Below are 21,475 nucleotides of genomic sequence, written 5' to 3' on the forward strand. Positions count from 1 at the left end.
AATAAGAGCCTGAGGTAACAACACAGTAAAAGTACAGACATAGCACACTCAATGGTGCCTCGTATGCAGTGGAGTTGGAACAGTTTATCCATTGTGGGCCCTGTAAAGTAATATTGTTTTATCATTTTCCCTGAGTACCTAAAGTTTATAGAATAGCCAAAGGAATCTTTCCATAGACATATCAGACAGGTAACATTCAAGGGACATCTTTCAGTTAAGCCAGAGTAACTACAGAACAAATTGGAGTAATATCACATTGCCATTGCTCTGGCTTTATGCTGGAGTAACTGAGAGAAGAATTTGAGCCTAAAACTCTTCTGTGTTCTCCTTTTTCTTCTTTTCTCTTTTTCTGTATCCAAAGTGTGTATAAATAAGTACATGAGGGATAAATTTGGTCCACTTGTTTTATCTAAACTGAACTATATCCAGTTGTTACATTGGGATTGGTTTCGAGGAGCATATTGTCTCTTCCCTGTTACAGGAAGGCCAGTTATATAGGGACAATACTGATTATAGACGTGGAGAGGGCCACTGCCTTTGATACAGTGAAGTGCCACTGAGGAACCTTGGGTGCAGAGGGCTAATGGCATGATGGTAACTGGTGCCATCACAAATCTAAAGGACTGTGCTGACATTACTGTGGGACTTCTGATTATTTGTATTACAGCATTGCCCAGAGTTCCAATCAGAATCAAGGCTTCATTGTGCTAGGTGTGGTACAAACACTTGTGGAGACATAGGGTGAAATCCTAACCTTGCTGAAGCCATTGGTAAAACCCCCATTAACTTCAATGGGTCCAGGATTTCACCCCTGGTTACAAACCAAGAGACGTATGCTTCCATACCTGAGTGTATCTTGGGTGTCACATTGCAAGTTGTTTTGATAAAGCCAGATATGCTGAAAGTTAGCCCTGTGCAAGGCAAGCCAGAGGCCTATCACCATGTTAAGATGCTTAAACTCTATTCGTGAATGGAATTAACTGTAAGCACTCTTTTATACTTTCAGCATTTGTATTAGATCAGCCTTTAAACATATGAACCTAATGCACCTGAAAGTAAGGCCATTTTGGGAATAAGATGATAAAAATGGTTGTAAATACTTCTCTTTTTTGCAAATTTCCTCTTTCTATAATGACAGAGAGGTAGAGCGCAATGAGAATGTAGAGAAAAGGGTGTAAAGGAACATTAGGGGTTTACAGGATGCATGTTTTAATCCATTCATTTTTTCATTTCAATTTGGTTTTTTAAATGACAGAGATTGTGCATTCATCTTTGAACAACTGTGGTAGCACAGAAAAGCAGCTGAAGATAGAGAACAACAGTCCATTTCTTTTTAAATACCACATGCATATTTTATAACATGGGTAAATAGTACAATATGAATTTCGCTGTCACACAGACACTTTGGGTTGTGTTTTCTAGATTTTTATTTGTATTAAACTCAACGATAACGTTTGAATAGTATACTTTTATTACAGTTCTAAAATCAGTAGAAGTCATTGGTTAGCTTTCAGTACTGTATGAAAAGTTTACAAAAACTAAATCTGCTATACAAAATGTAATGCCGCCTAAGAATTATGAACACACTAGGACTAATGTTCTGCTATTTTTTAAAAAAGAACATAAATAGCAATCCCTCTGTCTGAATAAGGGCTGACAAGTAGGAGATGTGAATGAAAGGTTAATCAGTCTGCTCTAGTGCACAGAACATGGGATTGTAAATGTATGGAAAATTTAAGACAGCCTCATTAAGTCTGTATCGGCATTCACAAGCAGAGCTGGTCATGAAATGTATTTTACTTCCCACAAAAAAAAAAAATCAAAGAAATTGAAAACTTTTGATCTAAAAAATTCATTTTACAGTAGTTGAAAACATACCATTTTGGGGAGCTAGGGGTTATTTTTTCGTAACAAAAACCTGAAAGATTTTGATAACATTTTGATAAAAAGGGCATTTTTCATCTAGAAATTTTAGTGGGAATTTTTTCCCCCACCATTTCTAATCAGAAGACTCTCTCCTCTCCAGGATCCAATCCAAAGTCCACTGAAGTCAATGGAAAGATTCTGATTAACTTCAGTGTGTCCCACAATGTCAGGAAGAATAGTCTATTGCTTCTTGAGATCAACAGAGTAAAATAAAATAACCCAGCCAGATTGTGATCAGTACAGCTTCTTTCCTGTACATCGGTCAACAAAGTTAGAGTTACTGTGAGAGAGCAGGAGAAGAAAAATACGCTGAGAAGCAAGGAGTCAGGGAAGCTATTTTTAAGTGCACGTAAGGGGTGGAGTTCTCTTTAATTTCTAACAATATAATCTTCAATAAATCTTCACTTTCCTTCTCATCAGTTCTTTTAACTGGGTTTATCCTATTGCAACTTTCAGTCCATCAGTAAAGTAGATTGACAGAAGAAGAATCAAGAAATACACTGTCGATTACTTTCAACTCAATTAACAACATTTCTCTCTAGAAAGGAAATTAACTCCCCTCCAATTCCCAGGGCCTTTCTCTGTGTGTCACAGTCAACAGTCAAAAAAAAAAAAAGTTGATGTTGCAACAGCTTGAGGGATTTATGTGCAGATGAGGTGATACTATCTTACTGTCCAGCAGTGAATAAGTGAGATTTGTTTAAAAAAAACAAATGGCTGGGACGGGGCTTAAGTAATTACTGTACAGTTCCATTGGACAAGCTTCTTTAAATAGCCTCTGTCTAAACATGATCAGTATGATTTCATGCTTCTTGGCCTACATATAAGGCCTTGTCTATACTCGCATCCACATGTAAGATACATGTAACTACAGGCCACAGTGAAAAGCACGTTGTGCCCAGACCCTCTCCCCTTTGCCCCCCCTGCCAGAGCCTCTCCCTGTGGCTGGAGACTCTCCTTGTGGTGGGGCAAGGCTCCAGCAGCACCCTGCTGCAGGGAAAGGCTCCAGCAGTGGGGAGCTGCCGGAGCCTTTCCCCACTGCCTCTCCACTTCTGGAGCCTTTCCTTGTGCTGGGAGGCCGTGGGACACCACACTGGTTTTAGCAGTGTAGCCATGGAAGGCACTGCTTGGCCATGAAGAGAGCCATGAAGGGTACATACCCTAAGGTTCTAGCGTGTCTTTACTCCATTCGCCTTAACAGCAAACATGGCAAACCCACGAAAAAAACGCAGAAATTGGGCTTGTTTTTGGCTTAATTGGCTTAGTTGCTTGTTGGCTAGTTTTTCGCTTGCAGCTTGTTGCTTCTTTTTTTTTTTTTTAATCGGCTCCCGGCAAACAGGGGCAGTGGGAGGCAAGCAGGGGCACAGCGGGCCTACCACAGTCCCAGACTGCCCGCCAGAGGGATCTAGTCACATAGCGTGTTGGGGTTCTGAGGAATTGGCTTGTTTTGGCCTTGTTTTGAAATGGGATTAGCTTGATTTTTGGCTTATTGTGAAAGTCAGGGTGCTTATTTACCATGTGAAAGTTGGAAACTGTGCTTAGTAGTGCCTCACTGTCCATTTATACCCATGTTGTGTGCGGGGACACAAAGTGTATGGACCATACACACCACCGTAAGTACAGACATAGCCTAAGATAAAACAACTAATTTGAATGTAAATACACTTTTTAAAAGATTTGTACTACTTTTTTGATTAAAGCCACCAATCTGTTATCTAACCCTAGCTAGAATACACAGGGTGCTTTAACTCTGTGCCAGTCTTTTTTCTTTTAACACAGAATACCCCAATATGATTACCTTGTGGTTTCGTTCAACACCTGTGTAATCTGCTTCAGGTGGGATCTTTATATGAAGCTCAGCTTCATAGGCTCCTTCTCCATCATTCCGTGGGTTTATTATGAGCATGACACAATTTTCTTCTCCAATGATTAGTTGATCTTTATCTCTATAAAAACATACATCTGATCATGAACTTTGAAAATATATAATTAATTGGATTATAAACATTCACAATTAATGTTTTGTCCATTTGCTCTCCTAGTGTCTATACTCAAAAATGTAGCAATTTTCTAAAAAAAAACTGCCTTCAAGTTCTATGCACAACCAGCTACTTGACATGCAATTTACAACACAAAAATAATCCCACGGAGAAACTCCACAAAAGATTTGCAAATTGTGAAAAAGGGAGTGTACTCTAGAACAGTGAGGAAGGGGTCCGGGCAAATGACTGTCCACAGTGGCACATGCAAAATGAGTTACAACAGAATATGGAAAGCAAGTTGTGTTAAACTCCAAAGCTCTGATTGCACCCTACCTATACAGGAATAGCTGATCATCATGGAATGAGAAAGGATTTCAGCCCCCAAAACCAGCACATCTCCTGAGATCCACTGAGACTAGAGCTGGGCAAAATTTTTCAGACTAATACTTTATTCACCAACAAATACAATTTCAGGTCAGCCAAAACTATTCAAGAATTTTTCACAAATTTGTTAAATAGTTTCAGCCAAAAAAATTAAAAAAATTCTGAGCTAGATTCACAAGGGGATTTATGTGTCATTCACAAAACAGAAGAGAAGGAGTGGTGGAGCCCCCTTTTATAGCCTTTAGCCCACCTGGGAAGTCCTGGGTTTGAGTCTCCATTCTTCCTGAGTCAGAAGAGAGACTTTTGGCTTTTTGTTTCATCGAGAAAATTTAAAATTTTTCATTTAGGCTCAAACCAAAGAATTTAAAAACTTTTTTTTTGTTTGGACGGTGAACCAAAAAAAGCAATTATTTGCACAGCCCTAGCCAAGACACACATACATCTGATCATGATCTTTGAAGACACACACTAGCTCCACACTGACACTTGCCTCCGATGGCCTTCTCCAGTTCCTTGACAGCACAACTCCAGACCCATTATACTGCCTATAATTCCTTGCTGCCCCTAACCTATAACCTTTCCCCCATGTTTTTGACTTAACTAGATTATGACGCTGAGAATCAAGTGCCAAGCACAAAAACAAATGGGCCATAAAAACAAATAAAGTGAAAAGCCCTTTGCAAAAGCAATTCATATTATCAACTGATATTGAGGGGTGGAAGCAGAGCTGTTCGGTTGTATGTTTCCCTATCATTGCTGAGTACAGTGAATGTTTGGGACAGATATATAGACAAAAATAGCCATATATAGGATTTATCTTTCTCTGTCCTTGGAAACCTGGTACTTGGCATCAGTAAGAAGGCATTGCTATAGCCAGCAACTGACCTGAGTTTCACATTTCATCTAGTAGTTAAGGGAGTTAGAAGTGTCTACATTTCCTTCTGAGCTGTTTTAATGACCACCTGTATTCTATTAGGCATAATACAATTATTTTTTTGTCTAAACTTACGGTGTAGCTGAAAGTTTCAAATCAGGAATGCACATGTTGTCCTCGCCACAATCCACCAGAATGAAAGCCTATTCAAAACATGTACCAGCGGTATTAGAGTTCTTCCTTGAAAAAAAACAGTTCACTTCCTTGTCTTGATTATTACCAGCAATGCCACAAATGAAGGGGTTATTTCTGCAAACCTTTATGTACATGAGTAATCTCAATGACTATGTATGTAATGGTTTGTAAGATATGAATATATGAATATTTCAAATTTTTCCCCACTATAACTTGGGGCTTTCATGTTCTACAATGCAATCAAAACAGTAGTTCTGGAAGAATTTTAAAAGATGCATGGTATTCTATTCCCATTAAATACATATTCTGAATCAATTAAACCCTTGTTGCATAACTGCTGTGAACATGATACACTATTTTAAGAAAGATGTGACAGATAATGTTTATATATAGAACATATTGCATGCAAGGTCCATACCTGTTCCCTAACAGTGCTTTCCTGATAATAGTTCAGTATTGGTTTCACAGCTAGGTCATCTACAAAAGTGGATTCATCCAAGCTGTAATTCAAACTAACACTGATTGGAGATAATTTATCTCGAAATTCTGTTTCATCCTGTGAAAGGTAATCACATAATAAAAACAACAGTTTAAAATGGCTGCTAAAGGCAAGGTGATAACAGCCATGAATTCAGGGTTTTGTATGTATTGAAGGAATAAAACAGTGATTCTTTGAAGAGGGTCTTTGCAGACATTTTCTGATTAGGTGGTACAGTTAGGAAAGCGAGGTTACTCACCTGTAACTGGTGGTCTCAGAACACATTGCCTCCACAGACCCACACTCTGGAAGTAGCTTGCTGAGCTGCGTAGACTCAGAATTTTTTCAAAGCAGTAGCCTAGAATGAGGCCGTATCTAAAACTCCCATCAGTTCTTGACCACCTGGCAGGAATGGAGGGAGGGCACGTGTGGATCTGTGGAGGCAATATTGTTGGTTTGTTCCATAACCAAGGATTTATACACATCAGCCTTGGTAAAAGTCCACCATCTTTATTGCCTATGCAGCCCCTTATATACTGCTAAAGCCCTTCTTATCCCCACGTCACCTTCCTCTGCCTTTCCAGGGTGGCCTTAATGCCTACCCAGACAGTGCATTAAGCAGTTCCAACTACAGGTGAGCAACAGTAATCTTTTCTCCTTCATAAATATACCTCCACAAAAGCCCCACTCTTGGAGACTGGAGAGCAGTAGTCATCCTGGAGGAGAAGACAAAGACTAAATGACAGCTCTGCTAAACCATCTCTTCAGACCTGACAGCTATGTTGAACAAAGGTTTAAAGCAATACTCCAGTGGGCTCCATATATTTCTTAGCTACAGGGATTTGGTGGTAATATGCTCATGAGGCTGCTATGGGTCTTCCAAGGATTCCGCACAAAATGAATGCGGTGACTTTCTCAACTGATAACCCTCACTTCTTTTTCCTTCACCGAGGAAGTGGATTAAGCAGATAGATGCTTAATATTAGCTATTTAGGACTCCAGAGCCATCATATAAGAAAAAAGAGGGGATCAATGTATGAAGGGAGGACAAGTCATCATTATCATTATTACTTTGCACTTATGTCCCACTTTCCCTTCATAGGTCTCAAAGTGGTTTATAAAGGTGGGTAACTATTATTATCCTAGTTTCATAGCTGAAGAAACTGGGACACCAAGAACTTAGCTGATTTGCCGAAGTCTTTCTGTTTTATAGTTATCTTCTAATGAGTTTCAGCGTTTTGTTCTCATGTACCAGAACATCATCAGTGTGTGGTGTGCGACTGTTTACATCCAAATAACTTTGTTTGTTGTTTCCTGAAAATGTTTCTATTAACATTTCAAGATCTAATTATATTTATTTCACAAAACCTACATTTTAGCCCTAAACTGCTTGACGGAGTCCCTTTGAAATAGATATTGAAAAGTGAATTATCATTAAATTTAATATTTTAATGCAGTTATCTTACCATAGAGAGAATAAGTGATTTACACAGTATATACATGCTTTAGGAAAGGGAAAAACTTAGACAGAATTGCAGGAAAAATTTCCTGACATTAAAACATATGTGGCTGAGGACTATTCGCCAATGGGAAGCCCCATTCCTTGAACGTAACTGGGCAAAAGATTTGTATGGAACTATCTTTTATTGACTAAGGAACGGACAAGATGACTTAATAGGTCTTTCTCACATTTAATTTTGTGATTATAGAACGTTCATGATAAGTGCTTTTTACTTTTTGATCATTCATATTTCTGAGATTAACAACATGACTGGCATTTTTCTATATTTTATTTTTTTATTCCTCCCATAATACTAAAACTATGAGATGACAGTCAAGAATATTGTAAACCACTTACTCGGAGATAAACAACAAAGTCCCGGCAATGGAGCTGTTTCTGTCTTTCTATCACAATGGGGAAGAAATGATGTGATTGATGGTAATCAAAGAAGAGGGTCCTTCTAACAGCTCCTTTCTGTTTCAATGAATCTAATTGCAATTCAGCTTGGAGTGCTAGAGAATGTAAGTATATGAAACATTTAATGTGGAAAGAAAAAAGGGTGAACAAAATTATAGCTAATGTCAATAAACTCTTTCCAGTAAAAATAAAAGCCTACATTTCAAAATGGGTTGCTAGATTACAGCACACTAGGCATTGATCCAAAGTGCAGAATATGTATAATTTGAGTTAATCTCTGTAACTTTATTTTCACAGTCAACATGTACTGTACACAATTTCTATTTCTATTTCCTAAGATTCTTTCTTTTAAGAGCATTACAAAATAGTCTTACTTTTATTTTGGCAACTTGCTCAGTTTAAATAAACAAAACAAAAACAGACAGTATTTTCTTAATTTATAAAGGACTCAATGCTGTATTCTTTGAATGCAGTCAAAATATCCAACTTAAATCAATGAGCCTTAAATAATTCATAGGTATATAAAACTTTCTTACCTATCTTATCTGAAATACTTTGACCTTCAAAAGCCACACAGACTCTTACAGTAAAACTATAAAAAGCAACAAAGAAAAATAATTAACAGCTAGAGCTTTGTACTGAATCACTGATTCCATTGTTTCTCAGTCTGCCTTTCCCCCTTCTTAAAGGTTGTTACAGAGCATTTGCTGCCCTGAACCAATTCAGCAATCTGTCTCACTAGCTCTGCATCAAGCAGCCTACACACAGTCCTTTAGTTTCTTACGATGGAATTAAAAAAAAGTATCTGTACATGTACACAGCTCACAAGCCTGTATTCTTTGCTCACCAAAAAAGCCAAAGGATGAAATCCTGATTCCACTGAAGTCAAGGACTAGAACTCCCGTGTACTTCAGTGGAGCCAGGAATTCACCCAGATACGTAAAGAGAACTTTTTTAGTGCACAAGAAATTAGAGATCAGGCCAAAGAGTTTTCCATTTCAATTTAAAACTTTGCTGGAGTTGCCGATGAGATCAAGCCCTAAAGTAAAAGGTCACAAATTAATTGTTCGGGGTTTGTTATTTATTACATAAATACATTGAAGCTGTATGCTAATTGCTTTATTTCTGGTGTGCGTTTTTCAAATCTCATGGCAAACTCTGTTCTCAGCATCACAGCCAGCAACATCCATGCCATTAAAGATAAACATATGGCACAAACTTCAACACATGGCCACCTAAGTTATATATTTAAAACTGCCCACTTTCTTTTCTCTACATGTCATGTCACTGATCCTTACTTATACTGGAAAATTAAAAGAGAAGACCTTCTCTAATGATAGAGATTGACTGCACTTTATTTTAACAAATTCTAGTGCATGTATTTTCCTTAATAAACCCATTATTTTTGTCGAATCAACATATGTAAAGGTGAAACCATAAAATTTACAAAAAGAAAAGGAGGACTTGTGGCACCTTGGAGACTAACAAATTTATTTGAGCATAAGCTTTCGTGAGCTACAGCTCACTTCATCGGATGCATTCAGCTGTAGCTCACGAAAGCTTATGCTCAAATAAATTTGTTAGTCTCCAAGGTGCCACAAGTACTCCTTTTCTTTTTGCGAATACAGACTAACACGGCTGCTACTCTGAAACCATAAAATTTAGTAATGGTTGTGGAAAGGTTTCATTTTACAAAGAGATGTTTTATTACACAATACAAAATATAAACGTTTAATGACATGACATTCAAAAGCTTTCACAAATAACCACTGATGGTCTGTTAAACCATTATAACAAGGTTAATACTATTAGAAAGGCTTGACTTCCTGCTAATAGACACTACTGGAAACCCATCTTTAGTAACATGTTCTTGATGTCTAGTACTTGACACTACATACTAAAGTCCCAATTCTGCAAACCCATACTCCCACCCGTAATCAGCCATGGGAATACTCATTTGAGTAAGGGTTGCAGGGTGGGATATTAAAACTTGCAAATCTCCCTAGTTACTAATGATTCTTAGAGACTATTATAGTCAGTCTACACAGAGCCCGGTCAGCATTGGAACTATAAAATTGGCACATTTCATGTCAGACAATGACAACGTTAGATAAAATCCAAACACTCCTGAACTGGTCATTGCTTTTAAATACTATGCTAATGTTATGGTATGTACCAACATAGTCATGTAGTCAGCTCAAAACTAGTAATGTTACCTCTAAAATAACCTCTAATCATATTGTAACTGTGTATCAGCTTCCTCTGACAAGTATAATAAAAATGTGCCACATCTGGGATTCATATAACTCACATGACCTTACTCAACATCTTCCTTCAGGGCAAACAATTTCCTTCATACCATTAAGCAAGACTTCACCATAGGCTCCAGAGGCTATTAGAAGTGTTGATTCCAATTCCCCTGAAAAACTGCAAATTTGGGCCAATTTACACTTCTCCTAGAATTACCAATTAGAGATGAAATAATTGACCATTTCTAAATATATGGGCCAGTGTAGAGTGGGCATTAAATGGAGAACATATACTTTGCTGAACTGATATGCAAAGAATTTAGTCATCAGCCTTTATAGGCCAAATTGTGGCACAGCTAGGGCACCCGTGTAGGAAAGTAAGGAGGTACAAAGTGCCCTCTTATACCCCTGTGGCAGCTATCTACATAACAGGTAACTGCATGAGAGGGGAATCAGACTTTGTGGAGCAGTTAGCCCCTCCCCACTCAGGTGGGTGGGAGCTGTAAGGAGCAGGCAGAATCTTGACTCTGTCCTCTCAATGCCCCTGGTGGTGTAGCTATGCTACTGTGTCAGACAGCATGCTGGGTATAAACCCGTCACACTGTACTCTTGCCCTGCAGCAGAAACCCCTTCACAAGTCAAAATCCCCTTCCTTGGCTGACCCAGGGACAGCACAACAAGGCACTCAAAGTGATGCGTTTCACTCAGATGAAGTGAAATTTAAGATTAAGGTGTCCCTTTAAGATTAGAAAATTTGTATAATGCTTATGTTGAAAGCAGGACTTATATAAAACTACTTAAAAATACATTATGCTGTTTGTAGTTTGAATTAAAAAGTCATTATTGAAACAATACAATTTTAATACATTTTGAACAGTTGAGAAATACGATATGTTAAAAATAGGTTAGGAACATTGCAGTTTAGTCCAAGATCCTACTCTGCTTTCATAAACACAGCAGATCATCATGCACTTCATATGACTGGGCTCAGTTAGTTGGCCCTTATATAAAATTCATGGCTCATCCTTCCCTTCCAGGAAGAATAGGTCCAGGAGGTGAATGTTTACATAGAAGAGCTTCTGCAGATCTGTCAGTCCACTGCATCCTCCCCTCTGAGAGGTAGGGCCAATAAGACTATGGAGTAGGCAGTTTTTGGGTCCTCCAGCACCCCTACTGAGCAGAGATCCACAGCATATTCAGGAGGCCCCAGAAGTCTCTGACTGAATTCAAAGATCCCCTCCACTTCTGGGCTCCCCACAGCTGAGACAACATAACCAACAACATTGCCTCATTGGCCCATGGCTTCCTGCCCCAGATGCCTTGTCTTGGAAACATGTGGAGAGGATGTTACTCTCTTTAGAGTCAACTCTCTTTAGAGCCAAATTTCTAATCGCACAAAATGAAACACCCGACCCTTCTCTGAGGCTTCGTCCCTACTCACTCCATCCCCCCTCCCTCCGTCACTTGCTCTCCCCTACCCTCACTTACTTTCACTGGGCTGGGGCAGAGGGTTGGGGTGCAGGAGGGGTGAGGGTTCTGGCTGCAAGTGTGGGCTCTGGAGTGGGGCCAGGGATGAGAGGTTTGGGTGCAGGAGGGGGCTCCGGGCTGGGGTCAAGGGGTATGGAGTGTGGGAGTGGACTCAGAGCTGGGGTGCAGGTCCACGAGGGAGTTTGGGTGTGGGAGGGGGCTTAGGGCTGGGGCAGGAGGTTGGGGTGTGGGCTCTGGGAGGGAGCTAGGGTGCGGGATGGGTCTCAGGGCTGGGCAGGGGGTTGGGGTGCAGTAGGGGGTGCAGGCTCTGGGAGGGAGTTAGAGTGCAGTAGGGGGTTTGACTTGAGGCAGGCAGTTGCAGTGTGGGTTGGGGCTTCAGCCAGGTGGCGCTTATCTCAGGCAGCTTCCGGTGAGCAGCGCAGCAGGGCTAAGGCAGGCTCCTTGACTGCCCTGGCTCTGTGCAGCTCCCACAGGCACTGCCCCTACAGCTCCCATTGGCCGCTGTTCCCGGCCAATGGGAGCAGCAGAGCTGGCGCTCGGGCAGCCGCTGGAGCTTCCCTGATCACCCCTGTGCCTAGGGGCCACAGGGACACGCTGGCCATTTCCAGGAGCTGTGTGGAGCCAGGGCAGGCAGGGAGCCTGCTTTAGCCTTGCTGCCCCGCCAACCAGACTTTTAACGGCCCAGTCAGCCGTGCTTCGACCAAGCATTCCAGTCAAAAACCGGATGCCTGGCAACCCTAAGCAGCAGTAGTCTTTATACATTTTATAGGGTAAAATACTGCCTCTCTAAGAAGAGAATATGCCCTGTTTAGAGCCTGTCCCCCAAACTCTTCCACCTTGGCCCTGCTCCCTGTCACATGGATTGCACCAACACCGCACTGATCCAGGAGGCAGAAGATGTCGCTACTAGGGTTGGTTGAAAACAGGAGTTATTATCCCTTAAAATTTTGAAACAAAATGAAAAATTTCTGTTTCGTTTGAAATTTTTTGCAGCGGTTTCTGAAAAAACAAACCAAATTCAATGGATTCTAAATGAGAATTTTGTCAGTTTTGTTTTCGTTTTTCCACCTGTCTATTCCCCCCAAGTGAAAATTTTCATTTAAAATAATTTTGTTGAAAAATCAGAAAATTTCAAATGATGTTAATTTTTCCTGAAATTATAAATTTTTCTCTCAAAAGTCATTTATAATCAATGAAACTTGGAGGAAAATGTTTGACCAGATCTAGTGGCTACATGAAAATGCCACTCTATCCTTCTGAAAAGGCACTTAGCAGTATGTATACAGGATATGGGTGACACAACAGAGTTTGGCAATACAAACTCTAAGTGGAGTTTACTATATTTAATTATACAGTGTAAAAATCAAGAGAATGAAAAACTCATCTCTTAGGATCAGATCCTCTGCTGATGGGAATCCTCACAGTTCCATTGATTTCAATGGTGCTATGATGTTTTACACCAGCAGAGGATTTGTCTTTTAGTATCTTGTCAAATCCAAGTGATATTTTTGATCATTAATTTAAACTACATTAGTATTTACTTTGCATGATAGTGTGAAAAACTGGGTACTGTGTATATGTACTACTGCCCACTTCTGGTTGGAATTGGAACTGCACATCATAGGCCCTTGAAATGCTAACACAGCTAATGTGAACTCCTTTAGCTCAAGTCCCAGTGAGCTGTGCTTTAGAAACAGGATAATCCAACTTGTGTCCCCTGTGCCATCCTGGTGCGCAGCACAGTAACAATGGTGAAATCCTAAATTGCACAAAATTTGACACTGGGAATATTTAGTGCAGAAATATTTCTAAAGAGATCACACAGTTTAGTCATAAACACTATTAGATTGGTGGTAAGTTAACTATTTTGAAAGTAGCATCAAGTTTAAGGGAGATCTTGTGATGTTTAAATGGGTTTGTTTGTACTATGAGGCACTCTATGCTTGTAAGAAGTGGGAAAAGCTAAAAATAACAGATTTTATAATAAGTAAGGCCGAGAGAGTTAGAGCAGTTAAGCAGGACTGGAGTCAGAAGGGTTTCTGAGATCTGGAAAGTTGATTTAAAGCTCTGTGGTAAAATAGACTGAGTTCAACTTTCAAACTTCTTGCAAATGCAAGTTGGTATGGTGATTACTCAACAAGCAGGACAATTTTGAACAATTAAAGGAAGAGAACTGCTGTAGATAAGAAACAACTTGGAAATGGCATCTTTGTCCTTTGACTGTATGGCCTTGTCTGTATCAACAGTCTTGGATGACGTGGAGTAAGAAGACTAGAATCTTGTCTTCCCTATAGTGTCTATCATTGCTACCACCATGAGAGCTACTCTGGTGGCTACAAAATGAAGCCCATGATTGAACAGACAAACAAGGTTTTTCCTCCAAACCTTAAAACAACAGAACAGTTTGCTTGAAATACATCTATACCCTTCGATCTGATGTAAAAACCCAGATCAGTGTATTTTAATTCTAACACAACTGAATATTACAAAAAAAGTGATAGCGAGATATAATACAAGCAGTTGCATCTCTCTAATTATCTTCTTATAAGTTTTCTGCCTTGAATTTAGGCATAAACAAAATCTAGTGAATCTTTGTATATATAGTTTATATATAGTATATATATATATATCTTTTGTGCCAGCTAAATCTTTGACTTTGTGAATATCTGTAAATATGATTTAAAATACATTGGTTTGGCCTTCTGACTCAATTAATGCCTACCCGTTATCCTTCCCTAGGAGAGATGTATAAAGTCACAAATCACCACCTTATGGACCCTGGAGACTCAAAGCTTGGTCTGTCAAAAACAAGGAGTGATGTAGGTTACACATTCCACAGTGTGTAAAGGCTGGACTGTAGAATTTTTTTTTGACAGAATAGTTTTCTGCTGAGAGATGGAATTTCCTTGAAATAGACATGTTTTGTAGGAATGTGTCAATTTTGACAAAATTTTCCTTGGGAAAAGGTCAAAAGAAATAGTTCTGACTTTCTTGCTCTATTGTGATAGTATTGAAATGTTTTAACTACCATTTAGATTCATGTGGACTTTTATAGTCTATTAAATATTCACTTAAATATATTGATTGTAATTTATTACATTTAATATTGTAACAGACTATAAAGGCAAAACAAAATGAATTGACATTATCTAAATAAAACAATAAAGTTCCCATCAAACATGTTGATTTTGATTAAACTACATTTTCTCTGATCAATATGGGTTTTGGAGGACTCCACCTGTGCCTACACCGTGGTCTTGCCAGCCTTGCCTCTCAGAGGGGAGGATGCAGTGTACTGGCAGAACTGCAAAATTTCAAGTCTTTCATATAAATGTTTGTCTCTTGGCTTGGTTCTCTATGGAAGGAAAGAATGAGCCTTGGCTTTTACTTAAGAGCTGAGCAACTGATCTGTCATATGAAATGCATTATGATTTGCTGTGTTTACGACAACAGAATCGGGTCTTTGATTAATCTACAAAATGTTACTAACCTTAAAATTATACCAAAATGCTAATTAAAACAGTTCTATTCTTAGTATCTTAGCCTAAGTAAAATGCATGGACTAGATCATGCTTATAAGGTTATAGATCATATAAAAATCAGAGCAAAATTATTCAATGGTCCTGACTGGAACTTTTTTGGAATTTTTGTCTTATGGAAATTTTTGAAATTGTGGAACATTTTTTTTGTCTCAAAATATCAGACTTTTCCCTGGAAGGAAAATTCCACTTTTCATCCATCTCTCCTGAACTGAAGTTTGTAACAGAAAATTTTGATTCTGGTTTGTAGATGTGGAGATATGTAATGCATAAAGAATTTGATTGGGGACATATCAATATGATAAACAGAAATGATTGTCAGTTCCTAATACAACTTATTTACTATTATTGATAATTCATTCAACACAAAGGGAAATGTGGTTAAAGATTTGATACTATAGACTCCTATTCTGCTCACAGATGAATCCTTGCCAACTACTCCACAAACATCTACAGCTGAGCAGTAGAGGCAGATACCCCTCTATTTTGGTGAGCCATTCACTCAAACACATAACAGTCAGCAATTTCTGAGTGGAAAATGTAACTCCTCAAATTCATCATTTTAAGTTGCCTTTAGAAGCTCCAGTATTTATTATAATTTCAGGTTGCCATGGTAAAAATCATTACCCCATGTCTAATCCTCAGAAATATGCATTCAAGTCACTCCAAACAAAGTTTTCAAATGCCTAAATCCACACTTTCTGGGATACTGATCATATCATTTGAACTGATGGGAGTAGCAAGTACTTGGCACTAGAAATGATCAAAGATTAACAACTCCCTCTCCCCCAAAACAACTCCCCTGAAAAATGTCAGAGATGTTTCCATTTTGCAAGGTTCAAAACTGACCCACTCTGTTTTTTTCCTCCAAAAATTGTCACTATTTTTAATTTATTTTTTCTTAAAAGTTTTATAGACATTTTTCATTTACTGAAAACCTGGTTTACTGAAAATTTTCAATAAACCATTTCAACAGTGGATTAGATAATGCTAAATTTTACTTACAAAGTTGCAATTTTTTCTTTGGCAAAGAACATCACCCTATTTTACAGAGTGGGAAGTGGAGGCTTAGAAATGGTAAAATGCTTGTGTGAGGGATCACCATAGTTTGGTAGATCAGAGGGTGAATAGTCAGCACTTCTGAAAATTAGACTCTCCAAAATGTCTCAGATTAGTCCCCCAAAATGGAGATATTCAAATCAACAGTCATAAATTTAGGCCGTAAGTTCTAACCCTGATTCTGATACCTTTTTGCTGTATAGCCTTAGGCAGGTCAGTTAACTTCTCTGAACTTCAGTTCCCTCATTGCTAAAATGGGAATAGTACTATTTGCCTACTTCATACAAACGTTGTGAGGGCTAACTAAATACCATTTGTAAACTGTGATTAAAGTGTAAAACAGCAATCAGGCCAATAGGTGCTCAGATTTCACTGTGATAAGCAGTGGCACTCGAACATTTTTAATAGTGAGGGTGCTAAAAGCCAGTCCCCTTTCCCCTGACCATCCCTCCCCCACCCCCCAGAGGTGAGGCCGGGAGCAAAGCCCCAAGCACGGGGCAGCAGCCAGGACCCCGGGCATGTGGGGTGGTAACAGAGCCCTGGGTGCATGGCGGCAACTGAGACCCCAGGGCCGGGCTGGCCGGTGCTGCTCTCCTAGTTCCTGCACCTATGGTGATAAGTGCAATAGAAGAGGCACAGGTAAGAACAGAACGCGGGTGTCCCTGGCCCCCAGTCTTGTGTTTGCGGACTACTATTCTAACAGCCTTTCGAAAATTCGAAAGTGTGATTTTTTTTTTTAATTACAGGAACTGGCTCTTTGATTTTTCACAAACATCTAGATAGTGAAAAGCTTCCATGGGACATTTGGTTGAATAGTTTTGAATTTCAGAAAGTTGCAGCAAATTCGTGATGATTTTCTTAACTCAATTTTTGAATGAAGAGAATTTTGTTAGGAATATTTTCCTCGGCTTCAGTAGATGCCCTTCTAACTAAGTAACACAGATACCATACTAGTAAAGTAGTACATGCATAAGTCTAAAAGATCAGGATAAAGCCCAAAGAATTTTGCAGAGAGTATAAAAAAGAAATTGTATGTGTTTATGGCATTTTGCCCTATGCTTTAGTTTTATAATCTTAGATGATGGCTAAAACAATATTTTCCTAATACTGGAAAGCATACAGTAATCCAAATCTTCTTAGACTTCCTGAAACTTTTCTGGTAGGATGGTTTTCTTTCATTCTTCTAATTTTGAAATGTCAGTCAACAGGCATTTCACATAAGTTACACAGCTGGCTAAGAGATACAGAAATCTATCCCATGGGATGGAGGAATTATTTGCCTATTGGAGTTTCCCTACTAATTGTTTTCATATGTACAATACAAGGTTATATCAACGAGAGAGAAAAATTACAGCATGGAAAATCAACAGCTGCTCTTCAATCATTTTGGGAGACTGAATTAATTTACTTTGTATAGTAGGAGCTGAACCTTTAGGGAACTGTAGATTATAATATAATAGCCAGAAATGTAATCATCCTTCTACTAAGACACTTGAATTATATGTAAAACTCTTGTAGATATAAACCAAAAACATCTTTCAGATTATTCCAATACAAAGAATAAGTATTAAACGAATAACTTTATCCTCATAGTACATTCTCCTCTCCCAATAATATATTGCATTTGGAATGTGACCCATGACAGAAATATTTTAATGTTTCCTGAAGAGTTGTGCAGGACCCAAATTTTTATTTTGGGGGAATTCACAGTTTCAAAATTTCTTCTGTTCCAGAATGAATACAAAAATTAGAAATTTCTCACAGACAGAAATTCAAAAACGAATAAATACATAAATAAATAATTTTGGTTAGCTGAAATGTTTTATTTCAATTTTGTTATGTATATAAAATTTCAAAATGGCAAATTGAAATGTTACATTCTGAAAAGGTCAAAACTTTTTGAAATGTCTTTTAGCAAATTTTCTTTCTAAATGAATTTTTACAGAAGGCAGCATTTCTGCAAAATGTTTTACTTTCAACAAATCAGGAATTTCTGACAGAAGAATGTTCCAACCAGCTCTAGTCTAGCTCTGTCTCCATCTGCTGGTAGGAGGTTACTTTATCTTACTGCTTTTAAGACAATGTAGAAACATATATTAATAAATGGTGAACCTTTTCAAAAAGGATCCATTAAATCTATTTTTTTAAAAGAATATATATTCTATAGCTCAATGTTTATAACAAAAGTGTGCTGTGTTTCTTTGTGTTTGGGGTATTATTCACCTTATGATGAATAAATGAAAGAACATGATACATGTGAACAATGAAGGAACAATACATCTCCCACATTGATGGCGAATGTTTCTAAAATGCTAACATGGAATAATGCCAGTCTTTAAGTATTCACTGTTTGGGTTGAATAAATAAGCCTTTTTTGAGAGCTTCCTCTCTTTCTTCTGTTTTATTTCCTTTTACTACACTCCGCTACCTTGAAAGACTGCGTGAAAGCAAGACTCAAACTGGCCAAGAAGAGCTGGATACAACTTCCTATGGAACTGGTTATAGGAGTGCAAAACAAGGCATTCTGTCCCTTCCTTAAATGGATGAGCATTCTCCTTCCTCATACAAAATATGGGGTGAAACAAAATGGCAGCACATTAAGTCAATAGAGTACCGGGGATGTAGCATCAGTGTAATAACTTATACATCCTCAGTGAACAACTGCATCCTTACCAAACAGGGAAATGGGTTCACTTTTGTAATAGGATATTTTCCATCCAATCTGGTCTGTTCCACCCACTCAGACACCACATTTGAATTTAGGGCATGATCCTATGAGATGCTGCGCATCCTCAACTACCATGGGATATGATGATGCTCAGCACCTCTCAGGATTGGGCTTCTGGCTACTACACTTCAAATGTTTATGAAGCAAGGGAAAATAATTTGATTCTACTCTATGTCGGTTGGGTTCTAATACCACACACATTACTGCAGCATTTGAGCACCTGCACAAACACTAGAAAGATGTCTGGAGCAAGAAGAGAAAGATTTCTTGTCTTATCGCTGACTTACCAGGCAACCATAATCATAGAGTCAGGAAGCTGACAAGTTTTATTGTCAGGATTTACAATCATTGGGTGCAGCATGAGCTGAGCATCGACTGTCACAACAGGCCTTGCTCTACATTTGGGGGAGAGAAACACGTCAACACACGCAGCAGGAATAAGTGGCTATTCAAATTAAGAGAGGTCTAAGACTGCAGACGGAACATTTAACCTTTTAATAATACAATTATCTTAAAGACAGCTGTAAATAGAATCATAGAATATCAGGGTTGGAAGGGACCTCAGGAGCTCATCTATTCCAACCCCCTACTCAAAGCAGGACCAATCCCCAACTAAATCATCCCAGCCAGGGCTTTGTCAAGCCTGACCTTAAAACTTCAAAGGAAGGAGATTCCATCACCTCCCTAGGTAAAGCATTCCAGTGCTTCACCACCCTCCTAGTGAAAAAGTTTTTCCTAATATCCAACCTAAACCTCCCCCACTGCAACTTGAGACCATTACTCCTTCTTCTGTCATCTGCTACCACTGAGAACAGTCTAGATCCATCCTCTTTGGAACCCCCTTTCAGGTAGTTGAAAGCAGCTATCAAATCCCCCCTCATTCTTCTCTTCCGCAGACTAAGCAATCCCAGTTCCCTCAGCCTCTCCTCATAAGTCGTGTGTTCCAGTCCCCTAATCATTTTTGTTGCCCTCCGCTGGACATTTTCCAATTTTTTTATTATAAATAGGGTCCCTCAGGTGGATGGGAGTTTTGTTGTTGCTATTCACTTTCCTGAAGAAATTGAAGATTCTATTTGGCAGATAGTGTAACCTCTCTTTTTCCATAGATTTGGTCATTTTGATAATTCTTCACAAAAATTACAAACTACCAGGACAAATCACTAAAACAGGAACCTGAATTTACAGTAGACATAGACACAGATGCATGATTGTGCAAAAGCCAGATATGTACAACAAGTTCCGTTAAGCAAGCACTGTCCCCCCGCCAGCCATGTCAAAATGCTCACACAGGGTCAAATTCTGCCCTGAAGGCTCTGAAACCTGGACTAGGCTCCACATTTGTGCAGCTGACAGCAGCCTTTCAGTAGTTGTTTTACAACCTGTCATCTTTCTGTCATGATTCAAAAAAGGGGCATCTTCAGATTTGCTGTCTTCTGTAATTGTGTTTGATTCTCTCTGAAAAGGGGATGTGATTTGGCTTAAACAGAAGTTCTTAGGAAATATTTAAATCAGCCATAGGCTGCAACCTAACTGACAGAATAATGTTAAGAGAAGAAGCAGCTGAAGGTGGATATATATGGCTGCTGTGTGCACCTGTGAGTAACGGCTGGTTATTAATTAGCTACCCAGTAATTTAGAGTAGTTTATAACAGGGTTGGAAATAGAGAAAGTTCTAAATTACATGTTCACAGGGTATGATTTTATTGTACATTAACTTACAGGAATCTGATAAAAAATAAATCACTACCCTTAAAGTTTTAATCTACAATTCATGTTCTAGTGTTAATTTTTCATTGTAACATCAGTTGGGGCCTCAAAAATGAAAGGATTTCTTGCATTTTTGTACAGCAGGGAAAACAATTTCTCAAACAAGCTTCAGTTTGTATTATTAAATGCACATAGCCATGTTTGTCCAACAATACCAATTTCACATTAAAACACAAAAGTCAGGAAATGAAAAAAAGATGAGGTGCTCATAATATTAACATGCCAAATGGCACAAACCCCCTTTTGGGTTGCAAAATGAAATGTAGATCTATACATATCAATTCTGATTCTCCATTACCCTGCATCTTGTGCGGTCATTTATGCCACTGCAAAGTGGTTGCAAAACAATACTGGATCAGCATGGTAGTACTTTATACACTGACTCCATGAGGTTCAGGGAAATGGACCATCAGTCCACTGTACATATTGCTGTAATGTGCAAATTGAGCTAATGCCACCAATGTGAGTTTTTGTTACCCTTTCATTTCTTTACTTTTGCTTGTCCATACATTTGTAACCTTAGGGTAAGATCATGCCCTGTCATTGCAGGTGTGTAGGGTTGGGAAAAACAGAAGGCTACAAGAAGCCGAGCAGTTTGGCAGCACTGTTGCAGTATTTATGCTCAGGACGGCTCAGTTTTGGATGGGCACAGGTTTCTGTACAGCTCGATTAACAGAACAGCAGCAGATTTTGTCTTAAGTTTCTGAGAGCTATAATTTATGTATTTTGAATAAAACCTTTGGATTTGCAGAAAACTATAGTATGCAGCAAAAACATTGGAGACTAAAATTATGGGCTGTGTAATTCATTAGCCACTGTGATTTTACTCCTGACTTTGTATTTTAGGCACGTTTAATAAAGAGGGAGCTATTTTGTTATATGCTTCAT

At 38.7% G+C, this 21,475-nt stretch overlaps 1 protein-coding gene across 1 annotated transcript in view; it reads right to left on the reverse strand.

The window, feature by feature from the left end:
* The window catches only part of ITGA8 (integrin subunit alpha 8), a 173,703-nt gene that overhangs the window by 81,514 nt on the left and 70,714 nt on the right, over positions 1-21,475 (reverse strand). The window contains exons 15-20 of the mRNA XM_084620269.1: positions 19,108-19,215; positions 8,294-8,349; positions 7,698-7,852; positions 5,780-5,917; positions 5,302-5,369; positions 3,725-3,872 (exon numbers count right to left, since the gene is read on the reverse strand). Of these exons, the coding sequence (XP_084476395.1) occupies positions 3,725-3,872; positions 5,302-5,369; positions 5,780-5,917; positions 7,698-7,852; positions 8,294-8,349; positions 19,108-19,215 (673 nt within the window). The remainder of the gene's footprint in view (positions 1-3,724; positions 3,873-5,301; positions 5,370-5,779; positions 5,918-7,697; positions 7,853-8,293; positions 8,350-19,107; positions 19,216-21,475) is intronic.

This window comes from Lepidochelys olivacea, assembly GCF_965140295.1.
Source record: "Lepidochelys olivacea isolate rLepOli2 genome assembly, chromosome: 2".
Taxonomy (NCBI): Eukaryota; Metazoa; Chordata; order Testudines; family Cheloniidae; genus Lepidochelys; species Lepidochelys olivacea.